This window comes from Amphibalanus amphitrite, unplaced genomic scaffold, assembly GCF_019059575.1.
Source record: "Amphibalanus amphitrite isolate SeventyFive unplaced genomic scaffold, NRLGWU_Aamphi_draft 000203F_arrow, whole genome shotgun sequence".
In the NCBI taxonomy this organism is placed as follows: domain Eukaryota; kingdom Metazoa; phylum Arthropoda; class Thecostraca; order Balanomorpha; family Balanidae; genus Amphibalanus; species Amphibalanus amphitrite.
Window position 1 is genome coordinate 364,655 of NW_024881698.1, and position 25,391 is coordinate 390,045.

General features: G+C 50.2%; 1 protein-coding gene across 1 annotated transcript in view; it reads left to right on the forward strand.

Annotated features, from left to right (window-relative positions):
- Positions 1-25,391, forward strand: part of LOC122384919 (beta-hydroxyaspartate dehydratase-like) — a 41,344-nt gene that overhangs the window by 1,182 nt on the left and 14,771 nt on the right. Inside the window, exon 2 of the mRNA XM_043372752.1 lies at positions 24,469-24,559. Within this exon, the coding sequence (XP_043228687.1) occupies positions 24,469-24,559 (91 nt within the window). The remainder of the gene's footprint in view (positions 1-24,468; positions 24,560-25,391) is intronic.

A 25,391-nucleotide genomic window follows, 5' to 3' on the forward strand; every position in this document is an offset into this window, starting at 1 on the left:
TCGGCCGATCCCGCCTCAGCCGGCGACATGTTACTCTTAGCAGGACTCTAACTGCCATATTTATTATCGGATTAACTAGAAATTCCCCATACATACTCAAAAATGTATGTTCTATCGTATAGTGAAGATCAAAAGACGTGAAGATATCGTTGCGTGATAATGTTTTCGTTGAATTTATTTCATGATGCATTTCCACACGGCTCAAAATTCACCGCAAAATACCGTTTGCCTGAGACACTTTTACAATGGAACGTGAATGCTTGACTACGATGACTATGCATTTCCATTCTCGCAGAGTTTGGGATATCACTAATCAGCAATCATTCATTTCAGAAAGTGTACACAAGCAAGCATGTCTTGACTCTGTCTTTCAAGGTCACGCGCGGTTGCGTGATGTTGATGCATGAAAACGGCGTTTGCCGCGAAAGTTATGAATGGCCCACTCCAATTTTTTCACAGATGGTTAGGAACATTGTGACGGACATAATATGTAAAAATTACCCAAATCGAAGGTGGCGTGTTTTTTGCTATTTAAATTTTTCTGTTTTAATTCAAGGTCAAATGCATTTCAAGGTCACTTCAATTTAATTTTATAATTAAAAATCAAAGCCTTATCAATTGCCTACAAGACCCTGTTAATATCATTTTGATACCAGAAAAGGAACCAGAGTTATAAGCATTTAAAAAAATGATGTGTGGCATTTTTGGCTATATTCGATGACCTATATCTCGGCGATACGTTATCAAATTTCGAAAATATTACACGTAACTCAGTTTTGAACCATGCCCAGTCTGCCTACAAATTTTCAGAAAAATCGAAGGGGATGACGGATTTCGGTGTTTGATTTGACGTGGAATGCCCCTAATGACCTAATAAGATCCTATGACTTTCAAAGGTTTCCGTCATCTACTATTGCTCTGACACGGTGACAAAGTTGCAAAAAAGTGCTTGAGGTTGGGTCATTCGAAGTGACCTGGTGACCTGACTTTACAAGTTAGGATGTTCAAACTTGCACATTATGTGTAAAATTAATGAGAGAATAGTCATGCCAAATCTCTTTCCCGCTATTCACGAATAACCTCAGGGGGGAGGGGGGGGGGGGCGGATAACCGCCGTCCCCGTCGGTGCGTGGGTTAACTACGTGCCCCCCCCCAGTGACGCGATTTCAGCTCCACTGGGGGGGGGGGGGGCAGCGGCATCACTGGGGGGCCGCGGCCCACCAGTTAGCATGCTAGAGGAGGCACTGTTTTGGTTTCAACATTCATGAATGTACTTGCGCTGAAGATATCCTGTACGTACCGAGCCGGTACTTGACATGTTGTAGGTCAAAGGTAGGTCAGGATAGGCTACTAAAGGCCACAAACTTTTAAGGAATTTGTGTAGGGTAAGGAGAGGTAACTTCGTGAAAAAAAATCTTCCTACAGAGCCAACATTTTGCGTTGGTATGCAAAGGCCTGTCTACCACGACCACTTCATTGCAAACGCTATAATCCTTCTTAGTTCGTTTTGTCGTCCGTGGGTTTTTCGCAAATTGCATTTTGAAAAAGTCGTTTTTGTTCCTAACTTCGGACGTAGGGTCATAACTTCTTGAATTATCTTTCGATGATAATAAACAAGCATTTGTCTTGGGATGTCGTAAAAGCGAGAAGCTTTGCTAAGTTTTGCCAAGGCCCTATATACCGTTTTGCCTCTTTCAACAGCCGTCAATGCATCTCGCATGTTGTTTTCAGAGTTCAGTCCAGACCATACCTGATGCTTTCCCTCCTTGTGCGTGGCTAGGCATAAAATCGCAGCGGGCAGCGTAAAGGTAAATATCTGGCAATGGAAAGTATACATATTTTAGGAAAGAGTATTATAAGAACCTGGGTGGCTTTTCAGAAAATGTTTATCTTACTTTTTTCATCACGATTATAGGGTTCTCGAAGTTGAGACCCTGGACAATAATTCTTATTTGGCTGCATTACAAAGGTTCAGGGTCGCCCACTGACATACATGACAGAGACCTAGCAAACCAAACACCACTTGATAATCCTCAATTCGGTAAGTTGAGAAAGGCACACTGGTTTTAATAAACCCAAAAAAAGGAATTGACATCGAAAAATACATTTTAAAGTGTACCATATAAACCGCAAGATGGACAACTGCTTACCAAACAGTCACTCCGCCTACTGCCCGAGGCCCCGAGCCCCGAAGGATGAGATGGTTGACAGCGCTGTAAGTTTTCAGATTTCTGAGAAATTGGGAATCACGAAGTTGAAGATTTCATGAAGTTACCTCTCCTTGCCTAGGTATATTTCACTTGACACACGTTATATGGTTCAGGTAGTCTGAGTCATATGATATGAAAAAATGTCATCCAAAGCCATTTTTAGTTGGCTATAAGCATAAGGTCAGGACACAGTTTTTTTTCCTCGTCCTCCACACGGGATATGTTTTCCCATTTATGGGAGGGCTCCTGCTCCTCCTCAGGGCTACGGTGCAAGGCGGGAGCCCACCCCACCCCCCAGTGACACAGTTGGGGACGCCAGTCCGGAAGCCGGGCGGCACCGGGGATCGAACCCGGGTCCTCCCGACCACAGAACCGACGCCTTACCAACTGCGCCACTGGAGCCACTACTGCGCCACTGGAGCCGCCACAGTTCAAATAAAAAGATAATTTTGTGGTTGTAATTTCTAACCCGCGCAACGACGGGGGGGAGGGGGGGTAGACGCGTTTAACCTCCCCTCCCCCTGAGGTTTTTTCGTGGATAGCGGAAAAACCGCGGCGCGAAATTTGGCATAAGTTTTCCCTCATCAATTTTACACATGGTGTGCAAGGTTGGACCTCCTACCTTTCAATATCAGGTCACCAGGTAACTTGCAATGACCCAACCTCAAATCACTTGAATTTTGATATTGATGACCTAAGGTCAGGTCAATTTCTTGATCCCCCCATACTGGCCCAATATACCATGAATGACTTCTTATACGATCAACTTTGACTACCTTGAGGCTCTTTTTGCTCTTGGGCAGCTGTAAGGTCATGTGACGTCATCGAGGGTCACCCAAAGGTTTTGCTAATAACTCCTTACAGGAACAAGATACAGCTGCGCGGATGGTCTCATTGTGTTCAGCTCGTCAAGGCGCATCAAATGATATACATGATGACCTCTAGGTCAAGCTTTGACCTTGACCTTTCGAGCTCAACACATATATGATTCGACGCGGATTGACGAGAGGATCACGATGTTGCGATTAGTTTGTTCCTAGCCTGGCTACTTCGAAAGTTATTCGAGAAATACTCTCCTCATATCTAGCGCCGCCATTTAGACATTTTGACCCCTGTGACGTCATCTTTGACCTGACCTGGAAATGACCTCAGTAAAAATTGTAGACCTCGTCATCTTTGACCTGATTGTGCGTACTCAATATGCCGTTTACTGCTTGCTTCGTTTTTGATATCTTAAGGGGGGGCGGTCAATCACCCCCCGTCGGTTCTAAATTGGCGCAGACCCCCGTCGGTGAGCGGATTTACTCTCGCCCATATTGGTGTTTTGTCATCCGCGAACGTATAGGGAAGGGCAGGGGGAGGGTCCGTTGGACCCCCTTGCCGTTTGGCCCCTGATCGAACTAGAACTTCGCGGAAAAACGAGTGTGCTTTCCGTGACGAGAAGAAGCGGATGCTACTCAATTTTAATCTCCTAGGTCATTGGTTGACCTTCCAGTTCAGGTCAATGACTCAAAAATCGGGAAAATCGGGACCTGTTAGAACGTCGTAAAATGTAAATTGTGGCTGCTATTGAGTTTTTCGGGGTGCTGAATACGAATACTGTGTTAGTGTTGATCACAGATGATGTCTTCATGCGTTTTGCCTTTAGGCCAGGTCGGGTCAGGTCAGGCCAGGTCAACCAATAGGGGTCCTGCCGGCCGTATTCGTATTACGTGTCAACCGCCTCTGACAGCCTCGTTACAGGTGACGAAGACACCAAAACTACTTCGAAAATGTTCAAATAGTTGCTAAAAAAGGCATATTAAACGATTAGAATTCAGCTTAAAAAACTAGCCTAGAAACACGAAAAACTCGGAAAAGTGAACTGAGTTCATCAAAGGTCAATGACCTGACCTGATTTTCAGGTGACCTTGACACCCACCCTAATGCCTGGGACCAACACCATACCACATGTTTGAACGCTTGAAACCACGAAAAGACTGCAAACGCGCGGCTAATGCGAGCCGACATACACACGCTGAATCGCGATTCCGGCCAAACATGGTCTCGAAATATAAGTCACAGGTCAAAGGTCATTGAGGTCAGGTTCATGAAAGTTTTATGGTAGGTGTAAAATTGATTAACTCGAAGGTACTAAGATTTTCGTCGCGATCAAACGCTTTTTATCGCGTGCTATGTGTGAAACACTGAGGGGGCTCCGTTCGACCGCGTCACCGCCCTCCCCTAAACGGGCGAGGGTTAAAGTCATGCTGTCCATACTCGTATGAAAATAAGTTTACTTCGCCGTTTTCTTTGGCGTTAATCTCTAATTTACTGTGCACACACCATTCTAATAAGATGAGAATAATGTGGTCGCGACAAAGCGATGTTTTGCTGACCGGCCAGTCAGGCCATCAGCATCACAAGTGGTACATATACTGGTCGGCCACTGACGAGGCAATTAATTCGTCATCGGCTGAGCGACTGTCGGCATCGATTGCCATCGACGAGCACTGTGGCAATTCATGTCTGTCTACATACATGCCGGATGGCCAGTGCCTGCAAAACGTGGCGTTTGTAATTTGTTGTCTACCGGAACGGTGTGACATAACCCAGCGAGCGTTCTTGATGTGCACCGCATACCATGTCTCTCTTTCTCTCTTTCTCTTTCTCTTTCCTTCTCTCTCTCTCTCTCTCTCTCTCTCTCTCTCTCTCTCTCTCTCTCTCTCTCTCTCTCTCTCTCTCTCTCTCTCTCTCTCTCTCTCTCTCTCTCTCTCTCTCTCTCTCTCTCTCTCTCTCTCTCTCTCTCTCTCTCTCTCCGAACTGACAGACGACAGATTCAGTAGTAAAGGTTGACGTCACCAAGGAACTATTAAGCCTGGAACAGCCCATAAGACCGTGTCACATGCAGGGTTACATCACGAAGAGCTTCTAATACCGACCGAATGTCATTTGGGCTGGTCCTGGGCCCTGAGTTGGCTTTATTGGATGATGCGGTCCTATGGGCCTAAAACAGGCACGAACGTTTCGACTTACCCGAGCGAATAGCAGTGGCGTCCTCTGTATATATAAATACATAAAATATATGATTCTATGCGTATACAAATGCATGGTGATACAAGATAGAATTAGATACAAACTGACTACCTTTTGCCTTGCAATGGGTGATACCATTTGTCCGTGGGTTCGGCCAAGATTCCTTTACTACTCAGGTTGGTTCACTAGGGAAACAAAGGCGCCGTGGTGACGTCATCAGCAGTAGCGGCGGAACACCTTCAGTTAAGAGGGGGGTGGGGGGGGGGGGGGCACTGCCGACTTTTGGTCCCATTCTTCCATGCAACGCCCATAGGGCTAATGTTAAAATGCTAAAATCAAAGGGGGCACTGTGCCCCGGTGCCTTCCCCGTTCCGCCGCCTATGACCATCAGAGGAAATCCTTCACGTTCAAATGAAGGGGTCATTTGAATTGCTGATTTTGGCTCGATATAGTCCTATTTTTTAGTTTCAGCCCCATTTACTACTCGGTTCGGCCGCTGCGGGGACAAAGGACGTCGGAGCCCTTTAACCAAAATGTTATAGGGACATTCTATCCATTTTTCTTTCAATAACCCATGCATAATTTTTTGTTGAATAATTAATCAAAGAACTAAAAACAGTAACTTAAATAAAGTTTTTTTTGTTCTAGCGTGCTTCAATTTAAAAAAGCAGTTGAATAAAGAAAAGTAAAGGAGGTAAGACGTGAGAAAGATGACCAAACCGATATTTCAAATTTCAATATTATGGAGAAGAGGGCTTTCCGTGCGTAGTTCTGAGTTATAAGCATTTAATTGATCTCGGCTCCTTTAGCCCCGCTTCAATGAAGGTCACTGGTCAGTTCAGACTTCACTTCAGGTAGTGGGTCAGGATCAGGTCTGACGACTTACTACCGGAACGTCTTCGAGAAAGAGCTATCGACTCCTCCCAGGCCTTAATGATTGCAGCATCAGTAACTATTTCATGAGTTCATTTGTTGCAAAAAAATGTCAAAATCCGGAAAAGGTGATTTGGTGACCCTGACCCGTTGGTTGACCCTGACCCTGACCAGCGTGACATTTCATCGCATACCACTACGTGGACCAGGAGCGAGCCGAATTAGAGGGGCCGGGCTGGAAACTGAAGAAGTGTCCTGTCTGAAGACAGATCGTGTCCTGTCCTTGGGAGACTTCCCCGTGTAATCTAAAGCCCGCGTGACGGAGCCCTAATGGTTAATGGTTTCATGATGGCATTAGCTGCTGTTTGTCTGTCGTCTGCACTTGTCACTGGCCTTTTGATTGGCAGTGACGTTTACTGCTGTGTGACGGTGTCTCTGATAGACTGTGAGTGTCGTTGTGCCTTAACCCGCGACCTAGTGGGGGGCTATTTTTTGCCCCCTCCAGACTTTTCGATATATCTCCAGAACCGCTGCGCCGATCGTCACTACACTTTCAGTACCCTCCCGGACATCAATTTTACACATTGTGACCAAAAATTTTTCCAAAGGCTATGATAGGTTGGCCGGAAATGACGTCAGAGTGACGTCATGTTCTGCCGTTTTCGACCCAAAAAAGGGTTTCGCGGGCAGAGCTGTCAGTCCTATATCTTTGCAAATACCTACAGAAAAATAATAAAACATTAAAGTTGTAGAATCGACAGGGCTACAAAACTGCTATCTCGGATTTTTGATTTTTTTGGATTTTGACCCCCAAAATTCAAAAAATAATTTTTTTTTGATATAATAATCAAAAAATCCAAAAAGTTTTTTTTTAATTTCTCAAAAACCGGAATATATGTGATAGACCTTACCGCCTTCCATCCACATACCAAATTTGAGATTGATACCTCTTTTTTTTGGCGAAGTTATAGCGAAAAACTGTTCAAAATTGATGACGTCAAATTTTCAAACTCAATTTTTAGCAATTCTAGACCCCGTAGCGCAAAACAAAGACCACCATTAGACTCCCCGTGACGAGCTGCATCGAATCAATATCCATGTTATGCAAAACTATCAACTTTAAAATTTGAACTTTTTGGCCTGACCTTGACCTGACCTTGACCTGAACTTCACCAGAAAGTGACCTAAGCCGTACCTGATAGTCTTATAACCAACACCATTGAGTTGGAAATGAAAAATTGGCCATAAAGCATGCATCTGTCTGACAGACAGTCTGCCGTGCAAAGGCAAAACCTCCTATGTTCATTTTTGGCCGATTTGGCGTTTTTTATATCATTCGATTCGTGTTCCCATGTCGCGTATTTTGGTGCTGTCAGACCATTAATAAAATGTATATTTTAAGATTTATTTTGACTTAAGTTTTTTTGGAATTCCTATGTTCTGGGAATGCAACCGAAAAGCAAAGGCAAAACCACTGATGTTCTGATAAATGGCGAAATCTCCTTTGTTTAATCTCCTTTGTATACAAACCCATTTTTCAGAATAACATAGGAGAATTTGCCCATGTGGAATCGGTATCTTCCATTTGGAGGTACACTATTTCACAACGCAGGTGAGTTTTATTCGAGTTTTACCGCCTCAAACGGGCGGTTTATTTGATCTTGGCGTTGATTTAGGCTTTGATTCCTGCCGACGCGACCGGTCGAATAGTTACTGTGATTCAATTTTCTCACCGTGATTTCCTCACGAATTTAAAACATTAAAGGAAAAGGGCCACCTTCGTGAAATATGAAGATATCGTTGTTTTTCATTTTGACATTATTATTTTTCATTTTCTTTTTAAAACTGGTGCCAGAAGTGCACAATTCGCGAAAAAGTATTTAAAACTATTTAACATATTGGTACTATGTTGATACTCTCTACGGCACCTACTGTATGATGGCATAGCGATGACGTCACACTCAAGCCAATCAGCGTTCAGAAGACAGACTCGTCGGATTGTGTCAGATAAGCTGATTGGTTAAAGCTGAGCTGGTTGGAGCTGATTGGTAAAAAACCAAAGCCTCGCCGCGGGTGGCTGTATTGTCGGATAAGAACGCATTCCTGGGATAAGAACGCATTCCTGGCGTATTTTCTTTTAAAATTGCCGATAACTACGAATGGAGGCCGAAATCGGCCGTAAGGATGTAGACAGATAGGTTTTCGGACACGGGCTACAAGATGGCTATCTCAGTTTCAATCCCCATGTTAAAGGTGGCCCTTTTCCTTTAATCGATAATCATTGTCACTTATGTGTATTTAGGTAACCTATCGCCATGAAGCCTCGCAAAGGGGGCGTGCCCTATGCATATAACAGGAAAGTGGCCGGAAGACCTCATGTTCTTGTTCAGTGGGAAGACGTCAGCAAGGGCCAATCGCACTACGTGCCTCTCTCGTCTCTTAGAGGTTCACATTGTGGCGGTTCAGCGGTCACGATGCTTCATGGGAAGAAACTGTGGACCGGAGTCATAGTTTTCAAGCCACCGAAAAGCTTCGGCCTTGTGCAAGGTAAATACTTTTAAATGTGCAAGTACATACGTATTACATGAACCATGTTTGACTGTATTTGAAAACATTAAAAAGACAACAATCAGCGTTTCTTTTAGGATCAATTGTTTACATTGAATTCATTCAGTTCATTGAGTACCAGACATGTTCTTGGATCCCAACTGTGGATCTATGATCTCGGTGGATCCCGTGACAAAATGGAATCATGGATCCATGATCCCAATGGATCTCTGGACGAAAGCGAAGGTCGGATCTATGATCCCAGTGGATCTCTCGACAAAACCAAAGGTTGGATCCATGATCCGAGTGGATCTCTCGACAAAAACAGTTTTTGACACTTATAACTGTTAATAACGGTTAATTAACCAAGTTAAGCTTGAACTTGGGCATCATTAGTCACATATTGCACTGAATCACGGTCTTGAACCTGCTATCTTGTTCTTGGATGATAGCAGGTTGGGGAGCTTGGGATCTATGATCCAAGTGGATCTCTCGACAAAACCGAATGCCGGATCCATGATCCGAGTGGATCTCTCGACAAAATGGAGACTCGGATCTATGATCCCATATGATATCGGATCCAGATCCATGGGATCAGATCTCCAGATCCATTTCTAGGATCCACGAACATGTCTGTTGAGTACATTCATACATTGAGTACATTCAGTTCATTCAGCGGCCCTGAAAATAGTAATTACAGACTCAGGAATCCCATCAACCCGCTTTTCACAGAGGTCGAAGATGAGGCGGTGACACCGACACCAAGTGGACCAGGCGGAGACGGAGCACCGAGCGTACTGGATGGAGACGGAGCACCGACTGGACCGGACGGAGACAGCACACTGACTGGACCGGACGGAGGCAGCACATCGAGCGGACCAGGCGGAGACGGAGCACCGAGCGTACTGGATGGAGACGGAGCACCGACTGGACCGGACGGAGACAGCACACTGACTGGACCGGACAGAGACAGCACAACGAGCGTACCGGATGGAGACGGAGCACCGACTGGACCGGACGGAGAGAGCACACCGAGCGAACCAGGCGGAGACAGCACACCGAGTGGAATGGACGGAGGCAGCACATCGAGCGGACCAGGCGGAGACGGAGCACCGAGCGTACCGGATGGAGACGGAGCACCGACTGGACCGGACGGAGAGAGCACACCGAGCGAACCAGGCGGAGACAGCACACCGAGTGGAATGGACGGAGGCAGCACATCGAGCGGACCAGGCGGAGACGGAGCACCGAGCGTACCGGATGGAGACGGAGCACCGACTGGACCGGACGGAGACAGCACACTGACTGGACCGGACGGAGGCAGCACATCGAGCGGACCAGGCGGAGACGGAGCACCCAGCGTACCGGACGGAGACGGAGCGCCGACTGGACCGGACGGAGAGAGCACACCGAGCGAACCAGGCGGAGACAGCACACCGAGTGGAATGGACGGAGGCAGCACATCGAGCGGACCAGGCGGAGACGGAGCACCGAGCGTACCGGATGGAGACGGAGCACCGACTGGACCGGACGGAGACAGCACACTGACTGGACCGGACGGAGGCAGCACATCGAGCGGACCAGGCGGAGACGGAGCACCCAGCGTACCGGACGGAGACGGAGCGCCGACTGGACCGGACGGAGACAGCACACCGAGCGAACCAGGCGGAGACAGCACACCGAGTGGAATGGACGGAGGCAGCACATCGAGCGGACCAGGCGGAGACGGAACACCGACTGGAACGGACGGAGACAGGACACCGAGTGAACCAGGCGGAGACAGCACACCGAGTGGAATGGACGGAGGCATGACACCGAGTGGACCAGGCGGAGACGGAGCACCGGGCGGACCTGGTGACGAGCTGTTTTGTGACGAAGCCTTTGCATATCTGGAGCCAGAGAGGGAAGCAATGCCCGAGACATCGGAAATGCAAAGATATTTGAACCCACTGACTTCCATGAATGACGCGAACATGGAGTCGGTAGAACATCTGTTTCTGAGCGAAGACGAGCTGTTGCTTGAAGTGTCCCCGTTAGTAGGCATATTCACGCCAAGAGCCGCCACTAACACACACGGCGACATGCAAGGTACGACCGAGGAAACTGTTGACCCAGATGATCTTCCGGAAGCAGAAGGAGAAGTAGACTCGCCAGCGACCAGCTCACCCCCACCTAAGCGAAGAAAAACGGCAGTCAAGAAGAGAGCGAGAACCTCCGCACAGAAAGTCGCCAACTTCGCGCAGAAGCATCCGGTACTAAATGTTCCAAAACAGTGCAAGGATGGATGCCGCAATGAGTGTTTCAAGAAGGTTTTGGAATCCACTCGGATCGAGATTAACACTGAGGTCAACCAGCTCAGCCGTGAGGCACGCCAACAGTGGTATCGAACTTACGTCAAGTCAACAGACGTGCATGTTCGTCGTCCCGAACACCGGAGGGAATCTGATCCCAGGCGTACCAGGGCGTTCTCCTGGTCGTTGCCATCTGGAGACAAATCGGTCACTGTGTGCAGATCGTTCTATCTGACAACACTCGGGTTCGCGGCTGATAACGCTGAAGCTGTCCTATCAGCCGTCAAAGATGGTTCGATCCGGCCGGCAGGAGACGAGCGGGGGTGTCACTGCCCTTCGAACAAGACTGACCGCTATATGATCAAGGATCACGTCAACTTGTACCATCCAATCAAGCACCACTATCGCTATATGCATGCGCCTCAGAGGATGTACTTACCCTCAGATGTAACTGTGCGTGACATGTACACAGACTACACCCGCCGTGGTGGGCAGTGCTCTTACGAGACATACAGGAAGGTCGTGCGCGAGATGAACATCTCGTTCGCACAACTCGCGGGAGAAGAATGTGCGAAATGCTCCGTTCATCTCCAGCATTTGAAGGACTGCCATGGAAGGCAGGCGAAGGAACCCTCCGAGCACATCGAAGGATGTAGTGAGTGCTGCGCTCACGCTGAACACATGGATCTAGCCAAGATAGCTAGAAACGAGTATCGTGCCGACGCAGATAGAACATGGAGTGATGATGAGATCGTGCTGTCAGCCGATATGATGAAAGTCATGGTAATTCCGATTCTTCCCTTGAAAGAAGCCATCTTCACACAGAGACTAATTTGCTACAATGAAACTTTCAGCATCCTCATGCCGACAGACAAAGGAGATAAATCAAGCAGAAGGGCTCTCCAGAAGGAGAACAGTATGTGCGTAGTCTGGCACGAAGGACACGCTGGACGGAGCGCAGAAGAGGTCGCCGCAGCATATGTGCTGTACCTCGAGTCCGCCTGTCGGGACGTCGCTCATGTTACCATCTGGGCGGATAATTGTGGTGCGCAGAATAAGAGTTGGGCCTTGTGCAGCGCTCTTCTGAAGACGGTCAACTCTACGAAGACGAGAACGAGCACGATCACAGTGAAGTTTTTGGAAACAGGACACACGTCCATGTCGGCTGACGCTGTACATCAGACGATATCAAAGAGGTTCAAGCAACGGAAGATACAAGATTTTGAAGACTATGTCAAGGCTACGGAGGCTAGTGGCACAAAAACCATGCAAATGAGGCCACAGGTGAACATGGTAGAAGTGGAGGACGGGATCAGCCGGCAGCGACTGGCGGCGCTGTCAAGCGACGAACAGCGGCCATATCTGGCGGACCTGAAGGCTCTGAGAGTTCGGCGGGGGTCCGAGGACCTCATGATGAAGACTGACCTAAAAGGGACAACGTGGATGGCATACAAGCTAACGAAGAGCACGTTTTCAGCAGAAGAGCCGCTGCCAATGAGATCGAAGATATCTGGTATCGAGAAGGCAAAGATCAAGGCCATCTGCGAGACGCTCGTGCCTCATCTCGAGCAGCACAAGCGTGCCTTCTGGGAGACGATGGCGGCCGGCACAAGCGCGCCTGCAGGGACGACATTCGCCACCACAACTCAGTCACGCAAAAGGCGACGAACCCGATGAACATCGGGACATGATGAAGACATAGGCGTAGCGTTGCCTGGTGTTGTGATGATGCATTTGTATCGGCTCACAGTCTTGATGATTTCTTGTGGTATAGCTTGTGGTATCAATCAATCAATCAATCAATCATCAATCAATCATCAATCATCAATCAATCTACAATATAAGTGTCAGACGATGCGTTTTGTGTAACCGCAATGTTGCGTGTATGATCATTTTGACGAACGAATACATGCTTTGTTTAGACTTTGTCTTTCTGTCATGTTCGCGAGGACATGACAACCACGCATTAGAATGATTTATAACAACTGGCATACTTTCTTTTCATCGACGAAGCGTACTGGCAATAAATTATTTGATATTTCAATATCACTGGTATTCGTATTTGATACTTTGCCTTTAATCGCACCACATGAGCATCGCGTAGGTATTTGCTTTCCAACGCCCTAATTTCCCAACACAGTGTTTTTTTATAGTATTTTGCAACATAGGAGTTTTTGCCTTTGCAATGGAAAGGGATAATTTCTTAACATAGGGGATTTTGACGGCCTTTTGCAACATAGGGGTTTTTGTCTTCGCAAGGGAAAGGTATAATTTCTTAACATAGGGGATTTTGACGGCATTTTGCAACAAAGGTGTTTTTGCCTTTGCATCGCTCATAAAAATTACACTGGCATAACCTACTTTTAGCCTTTTCATGGATAGTATTTGGCATTGTCATTTTATTTTATAACAATGAAATTTCTCGTTTTCTAAGGATTCCGAGGATATACGATTTTGTGACATCTGTTGTTTCTTACGTCGACAATTACCAAAAACACAAAAACTGCTCTAGTGAAAAATAAAATATCGGCGAAAATCGAAACATAGGAGGTTTTGCCTTTGTACGGCATTATTCACACAACCTTAGTAAAGTTGGGCTCATGTGACCTGACCTGTGACCCTTGGTGACCTGACCTGTGGCCTGACCTGGTATTGTCAGTGACCTCTAATAGCAACATATCTACTAGGCAACTGACGCCCTATCGCTGATTCTCGACAAAATGCGTTTTCCTCGGTGTTATAGCGCATTCCCTAGAAGACCCGTGAACGGTGAAACATTTCATCTTTGACCTGACCTGTGACGTCATCGGTGACCCCGAGGTCAATGAAATTAGGCTTCCTTCGACAAATTTGACAGGCCTTTCGAACGCCGCTTGAATTTTGCGGATCTTGTTATGCGCATAAGCATTGGCGGAGGGAGATTCCTTCGCGTTGGTGTATGTGTGCTGCCATACGCGTCTGTGGCCAGCTGAGCTGGCACTCACTTGATCTGTGTTGGTCGCGAGAGGAATACACCTGTGTGCGCAAGACGGACGACTCTTCGGATCCCTGAACCGTGAGGACCACTGCACAGATCATAACATGGCGCAGCCGACAGTAAAATCGAAATAACATACTTCGTAGATTTTACATATTTTGGAATGTGGTCTATTTTTGAGTGTCCGCCGTCTGGAACGTTCGCTCGGTGCCTTAATCGCCTGAGGCACTGAAGGCGCCAACTGTTGAAATGTCAAGCGTATAACAAGTCGGTGTGCCAGCGGCCGTAATGTCAGTGGCTGCTTGGTGAAGTGGTATGATGCCTGCCTGGTAGCGGGTAGGTCGCTGGTTCGAATCCCAGCGGGTCGCCTGGCCCTGTACGCGGGAGCAGCTTTTTCGCCCACCGACAATATCGCACTCTACCTCTCGCAAGTCACAACCATAAGAGCGAGTGTTCCCACGACTCTAGTGACTGTAATCAAGACTCGACTCTTGTCTGTTTCCAGTTTGTCATGCCTCCAAAGAAGTCCCCTCAGAAGAAGGAGAAACCATCGTCGGCATCTGGCGAGGAGTTTTTCCCAGAGTGGGTGGCCGCTCTCCTGGAGTCGCAGCGCCACCATGCGGAACGACAAGAACAGCGGTATGAGGAACAAGTTGAACGGCTGGAGCGTCAACATCAGGAGCAGATTCAGCGTCTATCTCAGATTATCTCCCAATCCGCCAACCCCAGCACAGCTGGAGCCGACAGTGCTCCACCTGACGATGCTGCGGCGTCAGCCGCCCGTGCTGGCACCGGTGGAGCGGAAGGTCCTGCCGTGAGAGCAGCCCATCCGCCAGAAAAACTCAGCCGCGACATCTCACTGCGGACGTTCAAGAGCTGGCGTCAGGCCTGGAGAGATTACGCCACGCTCGCGAGACTCAACAAGCTGGCGCCACCTGAGCAGATCGCCTGTCTTCGCTCGTGCTTCACTGATGAAATGCGCGCCACACTGGAGCACGTCATCGGTGACGTCGACAGCAGCCCAGAGGATGTTCTCGACAAGGTCGAAAAATACCTCAGGAGTCAGCGAAACGTTGCCCTAGATCGGGTGCTCTTTGAAGAACGTCGCCAACAAGAAGGCGAATCATTTGACTGCTTCTTCATAGCACTGAAGGAACTGGCGGGAGAAGCCGAACTATGCAACCAGTGCATAGAGGACAAACTCACTACGCGCATCGTCTCTGGGATCCGTGATTCGGAGGCACGTCGACAGCTGCTCGCCATGAGACCGTTCCCGACACTCCAAGCTGCGGTGGATAAGTGTCGTTCCATCGAAATCAGCAAGTCCAATGAAGTCGATCTGGATGGCAAGGCGAGCCAAACAGTTGGACGGCTGTCACAACAGCGGACAGGTGCATCGAAGTCGTTGTTTACTCCCCTCAGACGGTTTGAGAAATGTGGTTTCTGTGGCGATGACGGTCATGAATCGCAAGAGCAGTGCCCAGCTTGGGGTAAATACTGCGAACAATGTGGGAAGAAAAACCACTTGGGAGTGGCCTGTCGGCAGAAGAGGATTGATCCCCGCACACGACCGGTCAACACACCAAGACGGGAGAAACGACCAGCGCAGCCTGCTTTGCGTCAAATCATGCTCGCTGATGTCGTCAGAGAGAAGAGCTGTCGCAAGGCCCCCACTGTAGGTGTGCAGATCCTCAGACCATTCGATCGATCCTCGCGAGGTGTGATTGAGGCAGTGCCAGACTCTGGCGCAGAAGCATCCGTGATCGGGTCATCACAGCTGGCCGACCTCGGTCTGCAGCGCGCCGATCTGCGTCCTTGCGACCAAGAGACGATCCGCACCGCCAACGGACAGACAATGTCATGTCTGGGGATTTTTCCAGCAACATTCAAGATTGGCAGTCGGGAGGCACACGATGATGTATACGTATTCGATGACATACAGACCCCACTGATGTCGTGGTATGCGTCTCTGGATCTGGGGATCCTTCCCGAAAATTATCCCACGCCTCAAGCTCCTCAGGCGAAGTTTGTGAAGACAATCGATCTTGATCAGGTCTCCATCCCGCTGCGAGAATCCTCTGCTTCAGGTGAAAGCGAGAAGAGGCAAGTTCCAAGTGAACGGAGCAATGGTACCGAAGCAACAGCTCGCCCTCAGTATCAGGCAGACGACAAGCGAGTCAAAGACCGCATACAAAGAATGAAGAAACAACTTTTGGAGGAGTATTCCGACGTTTTCGCTACTCATGACGAGTTGAAACCAATGGATGGTCTTCCCGTCCATATCCATCTCCAGAAAGACGCGAAGCCATATGCTGTACACACGGCGAGAGACATTCCGATAGCATGGAGAGACGCAGTCAAGAAGGAGCTGGAGGACATGGTTCGCAGGGGGATCATCGCACCGGTCGGCGACGTCCCTTCCAGCTGGTGCAGCCCTCTGGTGATCGTCCCGAAGCACAATGGTCAACCACGACTGTGTGTGGACTACACCATGCTCAACAAGCAAGTCCAACGCCCCCTGCACCCAATGAGAACTCCAAAGGATGCAGTGTCTTCACTCCCTTCTGGAGCCCAGTTCTTCTCCACTCTCGATGCCGCTAATGGATATTGGCAGCTACCGCTAGACGAGGACAGCCAAAGTCTGACGACTTTCATCACCCCATGGGGAAGATTCAAGTTCCTGAGAACACCGATGGGACTCAACTCCACAGGCGACTCCTACTGCAGAAGAGGTGACGTTGCCCTGGATGGCATCAGCAACATCTCCAAAGTTGTTGATGACATCATCGTCGCCGATGCCAGCCTGGATGCCCACGTCGCCAGAGTCCGGTCAGTCCTCGAAAGATGTCGCCAACACGGCATCACTCTTCGGCCGGAGAAATTTCACTTCGCGCAGTCTGAAGTGAAGTATTGTGGCTACGTCGTCTCTCCTGACGGTAAAACTGTGGATCCAGGCAAGCTGGCAGCCATTGCAAACTTCCCCACACCGTCCAATATCACAGATTTACGATCGTTTATGGGCCTCGTGCAACAGCTGAATGACTTCACGCCGAGTATCGCAAGGGCAGCTGAAACTCTCCGGGGCTTACTGCAACCGAAGAACGTGTTCAATTGGACAGAAGCACACGAAGAGGCATTTAATGCGGTAAAAGAGGTGCTACTCGACGCCAACTCACTGGCCCACTTCGACCCGGCTCTTCCTACCGCACTTCTGACGGACGCGGCTCGATTGAAGGGAGTGGCTTATGCACTGATGCAGCAACATGAGGGAAGCTGGAAAGTGGTGCAGTGTGGTTCCCGATTCTTAAGTGACGCCGAGTCCAGGTACGCAGTAGTCGAGCTGGAGCTCTTGGCCATCGTCTGGGCTCTTCAAAAGTGTCGAACCTTCTTGATGGGACTCCAACACTTCGAGGTAGTGACGGACCATAAGCCCCTTATTCCCATTTTGAATGACTACACGCTGGATTCTGTGGAAAATCTCCGGTTGCAGCGACTCAAGGAAAAAACGAGCATGTACTCGTTCAAGGCCACGTGGCGTCGAGGGAAACAGCACGCTATCCCGGATGCATTGTCACGATCTCCAGTCTCTTCGCCGACCTCAGAGGATGCTGCGATCGTGCAAAGCATTGATCTTCACGTCGGCGCCATCCAGCGGGCTTCAGACATGCAGCTCTCTCAGCTGCGAGACACCGCAAAGGCAGATCATCAGTATGCAGCCCTGGTTGACATGGTCTTGGAAGGATTTCCAAGCAACAAGTCCGACATTCCCAGTCATCTACTGCCGTTTTGGAAAGTGAGACACGATCTCTGCGTGGATGATGGCATTGTTTTGAAAGGAGCGCAGCTCGTCATTCCACAGCAGGAGCGGTGCAACGTGTTGGCTCGTCTTCATGATGCACATCAAGGCATCGAACGAACGAAGAGACGGGCGAGGCAAGTGGTCTGGTGGCCAGGAATGTCAACGGACATCAAAAACACCGTCCAAGGATGCCAGCTATGTCAAGAACGACTACCAAGTCAGAAGCGTGAGCCGCTGATGACGGACCCCCCACCTACTCGAGTGTTTGAAGAAGTTGCTGCAGACATCTTCAGTCACGCTGGGCGATCTTTTTTGGTATATGTCGACAGACTTTCCGGGTGGCCTGTTGTGCATGTGTTCCCAGCGGGTGACACAACCTCAAGGCAGGTCATTCGAGCGTTGCGTCAGAACTTCGTGATGCTCGGTGTTCCTGTAACGCTGCGCTCAGATGGCGGCCCTCAATTCAGCAGCCGAGTCTTCGGAGACTTCGTGCGGAGGTGGGGAGTTAAGCATCTGATGTCATCTCCCCACTTCCCACAGTCCAACGGTTTGGCAGAGTCAGCCGTCAAATCCCTGAAACAGCTCGTTGCAAAAACCACCGTCGACGGCAACTTAGACGATGAGAGGTTTGACCGGGGTCTTTTGGAGTTGCGCAACAGTCCACGTGAGGACGGCCAGTCTCCAGCCCAAGTGGTACTGGGTCATCCACTCCGAAGCTGTGTTCCAGCTCATCACCGAAGTTTTGCTCCAGAATGGCAGGCTTCAGCAGCGAAGTGTGATCAGGCGAATGCAGAGAGGCGCCGTAGGACAGAAGAAACCTACAACCGTTCTGCGTCTCCTCTTCTTCCGCTGAAGATCGCCGATGAAGTCCGCCTGCAGAACCCTCTCTCCAGGATGTGGGACCGCACAGGCGTGGTCGTGGGAATCGGTCGTCACAGAGATTACCACATCAAGCTGCCGAGTGGGCGAGTCTGCTGGAGAAACCGACGCTTCATCAGGCCTCTCCATCCATCTCTTCCCGGCGGTCCATCTAACTCGTCCTCCGTCTGTGTTGCGGACGAGGCAATGCCTCCACCACGTCGCAGTGCGCGTGCGCGACACCCACCGAACAGGTATCGTCCTGCTCCGTGATCTGTGTTATGCCGTACGGTCAATGCCATGTTATGCCGGGGAGATGTTATGCCGTACGTTCAAGAGGACTCTGTGACCTGTTCGCTGTGATGCGTAGTGTCCCGTATTCGTTTACGTGTTTCCGTTTATGTTGGAACACTGTGCTTTGTCTGGGCAGAACGATTTGTTTTTGTTTGTCTCACTACTTGTTAGCTCTCCCAGTGCGCCAAGACCGCTGCATTATTCAGTTGCATCGGTCTTGTGGGGGGGGGGGGAGATGTTATGCGCATAAGCATTGGCGGAGGGAGATTCCTTCGCGTTGGTGTATGTGTGCTGCCATACGCGTCTGTGGCCAGCTGAGCTGGCACTCACTTGATCTGTGTTGGTCGCGAGAGGAATACACCTGTGTGCGCAAGACGGACGACTCTTCGGATCCCTGAACCGTGAGGACCACTGCACAGATCATAACAGATCTGTCCAGTAGTTTCGGAGATATGAGGGGGGGGGCAAAAAATAGCCCCCCCCCCCACCAGGTCGCGTTATAAACAGACCCCACCAGGGCGCGGGTTAACCAGCGCTCCGCTGGGGCTCCTGGATTTCCACGCCCTGCTGGAGGGGGGGGGGGGTTGAACTCTCCTTCTAACTCGGCACCCGTGGCCACGTAGCGATACGGGGTAGGCGGCGTTCGAAAGGGCGTCAAAAATAATGACGAAATTACTTCGATCATTTCTTCGACAGGTCAAAGGTCAGGTCTTTAGAGGTACCTAATCGAAGGTCAAACTTCGCTAAATTTCAGGTAAAATGTCGACAGTAAAAACAAAACAGAAAATGGACGATTTTTGCGAAAACAGTTTTTTTCTGCAATAACGTTGACGTGAACGAGTTTACTTTTGCCGACATCGTTTCCCTCTCGTCAAGCGCCATATCCCTCTCGTCAAGCGTCATATAGGCAATTTGAACTTGAACCGTCAACTTGAAAATTTGAACCCAGGTCAAGATCATGACCTGACCGGGTCGCTCCGTATCGTCGAGCTGAACACAGCCAAGGCGTTTTCATCTACACCATTCTTATACCATTCTTATACCATTCGTGACCTGCGATGGCCCCAGGAACATAAAGAGGGGCTATGGGTGACATTTTCCAGTTTCGTGTGTCACGTCTACTTATAATTCGTTGTTTGAGGTGGAACCGGGCGATGGGCCAATCAGGGCCGCTCGTCACCATCCACCGTACTCTACCGACATGTCAAGGACAGCCGCCGCCGCTGTGGCCGGCTCACCCGAGCTGGGGCAATGCCACCGCTGTCTACGTCACTTCTGGCCCGGCCGGCCGGCCGCTGCTCCGGCCCGAGTGGCAGGTCGCCCGCCCTCACCGCCCGTGGTCGGCCGGCGCCGCACGGCCGGCGCCACGGGAACGGGCGGCCCCGTGCGCCGAGCGGCCCCGGCGCCGCGGCACGCACAGAGGTGTGCGCGCTGGCCGACGCATACAGCACCGGCGACGAAGAGAGGCCAGGATCACGACAGCGGAGACTGGGAGGGCTGCAACTACCGAGCGATACCTTACAGTACCGACTAGACTCTCCCTACGGAGAACGTTACGTCACCAAGTCACCGGCACGGAGCCAGTGAGATCCCATCAGCTTCATCTGGCTCACATCAACATCAACCATCTCATGCCGTCCATAGACGATGTCAATCTCCTCTTGGAGAGGCACAAGCTAGACATTCTGTGCGTCGGTGAGACGTTTCTCAGTGAGGCGGTCGATAATCGATATCTTGTATTTCCCGGTTATGTGATAGAGCGATGTGATCGCAAATCACATGGCGGGGGCGTCTGTGTTATCTACCGGGATTCGATGCAGGCGGAAGTGTTGGACGTGCCAAGCACCGGGTCGCAGTTGGAGTCGCTGTGGATGCGGTTTGTCGGGGGCACGGTATTCATTGTTGGAGTGTTGTACCGGCCGCCGAAATCGCCCATCTCACCGGTACTGGACGACCTGAACTACCAGCTGACGTCACAGCTCGCCAAACAGCACCCACTGTACGTTCTGGGCGACGTCAACATCGACTTGCTGCAGCCGACGTCGACGGGGGTTCAGCAGTACCAGACTCTGCTGGACGAGTTGTCCCTCTGTCAGGTGATCAGCTCACCGACTCGCACGACGCCATCTACTGCGACGCTGATTGACCACGTGGTGACGTCTCGGCCGGAGCTCACCTCTCATCCCAGGGTCATCGACTGCAGCTTCAGCGATCATGATGCTGTCGCTGTCAACATCTCCATCAAACGGGCGCGCCAGCATGCACAGACAATCACAGTGCGCTCGACACGACGCGTCGACTGGGACGGTCTCAACTTTGACCTACTTATGGCAGACTGGAGCCTTGTGTATAGCGCCGCAACCACCGCGGCCAAGTGGGAGCAGTGGTTGCAGGTGTGGCAGCCCATCCTGGACAAGCACATGCCTTTGCGAACCATTCGGGTAAAACACCAGCCCTGTCCCTGGCTTCATGAGAACGAGGAGCTGAGAGACAGCATGGAGCAGCGAGATCGAGCCAGGGAGGCCCGCGACCAAGACCGACTCAACACCGTGAAACAGCAGCGGTTTAAAGAGTGCAGAAACACCGTCAAGAAAGTTCAGCGCAAGGCCTGTGCTGAATACTTCACTACCTCGTATCGAAACAGACGGACGACATCGTGGACGGACATCCGCCGACACCTCATCGCATCAAGGAAACCCGAGCCGAGAGCCGCGCCGCTGCACCACACTGACACGGCCTGGGCGGAGCGACTGAACCGCCACTTCGTGTCGGCCGGTGCAGATGTCGCCACTGCCCTGTCCGCGACCGCGCAGGGGACGCCACTGTCGCCTCGACCGCCCCGTGTCATCAGCGGAGCGTTTAAGGTGCATGTGGTGACGCTCCCCGAGCTGTCACACGGTCTGAGAGGCATGAGCAGCTCGCGGGCATGTGGGGTGGACGGAGTGACAGTGCAGATGCTGAGGGCCACCTTCGCCGTGACGGGGCCACATCTGCTCCACGTGATAAACAGTTCGCTGCAAACAGGAGAGGTACCAGAGAAATGGAAGGAGGCGTGTGTCGTGCCGCTGCACAAGAAAGGTGACCGATGTGACCCCGGCAATTATAGGCCTCTATCCATCAACAGCGTACCTGGCAAACTTTGTGAAAAATGTGTTAGCAATCAACTTTCATCTTATCTAGACCAACATCATGTTTTATGTGATAATCAGCATGGGTTTCGTAACGGGCATTCAACTGAAACTGCTTTAATCGATTCACTTAGTTACATATCAGCTTGTTTGGAAAATAACTGCGTATGTGCATTGCTTGCCGCAGACACGTCTCGTGCATTTGATAGCGTTGAACATGAGCGGTTGCTTGTAAAACTAGGCTGGTACGGCGTGAGCGATCACTGGTTTCGTGACTGGTTGTACGGCAGAAGTCAGAGGATGCAGGGTAGCAGCGCTGGGGCACTACCAGTGACACACGGCGTGATACAGGGGTCACTAATGGGTCCAAAATTGTTTTTACTTTTTACTAACGACCTTATGTCTCATTTACCCAGTGGCAAGCAGGTCATGTACGCCGATGACATTCAGTTTATTGACTCTGATACGGTTTCTAATTTGGACGACCTAAAACGGCGTATGGAGTGTACTTTGGAGGTGGCTCTCCGATGGTACACCCAGAACAGGCTAAAAATCAACCCAACTAAGACTGAACTTTTGCTAGTAAAGCCGCAGAGAAAAATATGTAGTGCAAATTTTACTATTGACTTTGGCATTTGCGAAATTAAACCTAGTCACGAGATCAAAATTTTAGGCGTGTTCTTTGACGCTTCACTGACCTGGGAGAAGCAGGTGTCGTTGGTGACCCGCCGCTGCTACCATGTACTAGTCGGCCTATCTAAGTTGAGACATAAGCTACCGTATGAAGTAAAAAAGATGCTTATCGAGGCCCTTGTATTCCCCCACATAATGTACTGTTGTACCGTCTGGGGAGGCTGCTGCGCAACCCAGAGGCGACGTGTGCAGAAGGCCATTAACTTCGCGGCGCGCATTGTAACAGGACTGTCTAAACGCGACCACATTAGCGCAGCTCTGGAAGCTCTCGAATGGCCGAAGTTTGACAAGATGTTGGAGGACCGAGACATAGCGATGCTGCGTAGGATTCTCTCGTCGGATGCGCCGCCATCTCTAGCTGGACTCGTGATGCGTCGCTCTGATGTGAATAGGAGGCTCACTCGCGGCACATGTGGGGATCAGCTGGACCTGCCTAAAATTAGAACAGAGCGAGGCAGGCGTACTTTTCATTTTAGAGCAGTAAAATCGTGGAACGGTCTCCATCGTTAGCTTTCTGGCAAACAAGCTGTGATGTATTTTTGATGATTTTTTTTTGCGCTGCTCACTTTTATTTACTTTGTCTACTTTTTACCCGCGTATTGTGCATTCTTAACTTCACATTTTGCCATCTGAGTATCTTACTGGTACAGACGATTCTCTTTACTTTTATACTGTGCGTCATTCTTATTGATGTGTGTTTTATACCCACTTGTAGTTTTATAGATTGTGAATGATTGTATGACGAGAGCACTGAAAAACCATTCACATGGAGGACTCAATACATGATTGATTGATTGATTGATTGAGTGTTTATACAGGGTGTCCGGAAATTATTTGCCCCTCCATCAGCTCGCCGCCATAATTAATAAACAAAGAGCCCCCTGGTTATGGTTTCTTTACCGATTTATCCCCTGCCCTGTCCTACCCATTCCCTCGTGCGCTTTGGTATTCCATAGATCAGGATGTCCAGATTATCCGCGATGATGTTCAGTCGCACCTTTCACAGGATCCTCTAAAGTTCGTTTTCTGTGGGAGCTGGTTCAATCTTGCTGAGTTACTCCTTTATGATTCCCCATTAGGTTTTCGATTGGGATTAGGACAGATGATTCTATTTGACTTTCTTCTTCATTCCAGTCTTCACCATAACTTCAGCGCGATGGCGCTTTGTCAAAGAGTTTCTTTCGTCACAATAGACACCACGTTCAGGTGCGAGTTACGTCTGTCAAACACTGGCCCCTGGCGCCTCGCAAGTGTCAAGGTCAGGTGACCGAGTTAGGTCATGTGACTAACGGACAGCTGTGCTGTGGATAGCCTGAGGCACGGTCTTAGCAAATGTTCAACAGTTCTTCAAGCGCACGGTGGGATTATAGCTGAATGAACAAGGGGCAAATCAATTTTCTCCTATTGATTTATATGGTAATGTAGGGGTCACGAAATTGATCTGACCTTAGGTCACCCATATCGAAATTCTGAGACACATTTTGCATGGACATATTGTTGCTCTTATCTATCGCTGAAAGTTTAAAAGCGACCGGTCACTCGGTGTAGCTATGGCAGGCATTGAAACTTGTTATGAGGTAAGGTGAAAGGTCACTTGACGTGATCTGGTGACATGACCTTGCGCGACCTTAATCTGCATTTTTCACAACATGTGCAGAGAAGATGTAATTGATTTAGTGTGCCGAAAACGGCGCCAATTCGCGGAAAACCACGGGGTTTAAATACTCCAATAGGACGCGGGCTACTGTTTGTTGACGTTTGTTTGTCGGTGTTTTGTCGGCAGGTGTTTGCCATCAAGGAGCGCCGCCCCGATGTGCCTGGCATAGTGACCCACAGTAGTGGTAACCACGGCCAGGCCACCGCCTATGCAGCAGGTCAGTGACAGTCAGCCCAGTGCCCTCTAAGTAACCGCCGACGATCCTGAGCTCAGGCAGGACCACCGACAGAGCCTACCTCAGACTCGACAGGCGTCGGGTCTGCCCCGCCACGTCGGCTGGCGGGACACCATTAGACACTCGCAGTGCCGCGATTACGGCATGCATGCACTCATCCTAAACTGACCCACTGCTGTAAACTTCTGGGTTTGGTTGCCCTTGTAGGGCGGGGTGGGGGTGTGGGGTCATGTGGTCGGGCTAGGGGGCCGTGTGATCAGCTGTACGGCTGGGGCCCTCTGGACGGCCGGGTCATGGGGACCGTCTGGTCGGCCGGGTCACGAGCCGTCAGGTGGGTCGCCGACGGCCGTCGGAGCCGACACTCTCCATCGATCGGTCTGCGGTCCTCTGCGCCGTAACAGCGGCGACGTCACGAACCGGTAACCAGCCCAACGACGGTAATGCGAACCGGTAACCAGCCCAACGACGGTAATGCGAACCGGTAACCAGCGGGACGGCGGGTACACGGACCGGTAACCAGCAGGACGGCAGTTACACGGGACCGGGCCGGTAACCAGCCGACCAGGGGTAAAATAGACCGGCAGTCGGACGATGGTGACACGAACGGACAATGGGGAACAGCCCAGTAAACATGCCGACGTCGGCCCAACGTCGGTTCAACCTCGGCCCGACATCGGCTGGACGTCGGGTACGTCCGCATATACCGACGTCCAGCCGACGTCGGGCCGCCGCCGTCTGCGTTAACCTCAGGTTAGGTCATTTTTATGACCTGTCCATTGTTACGAGCGGGAGCGACAGCGAGATCTCGAGAATA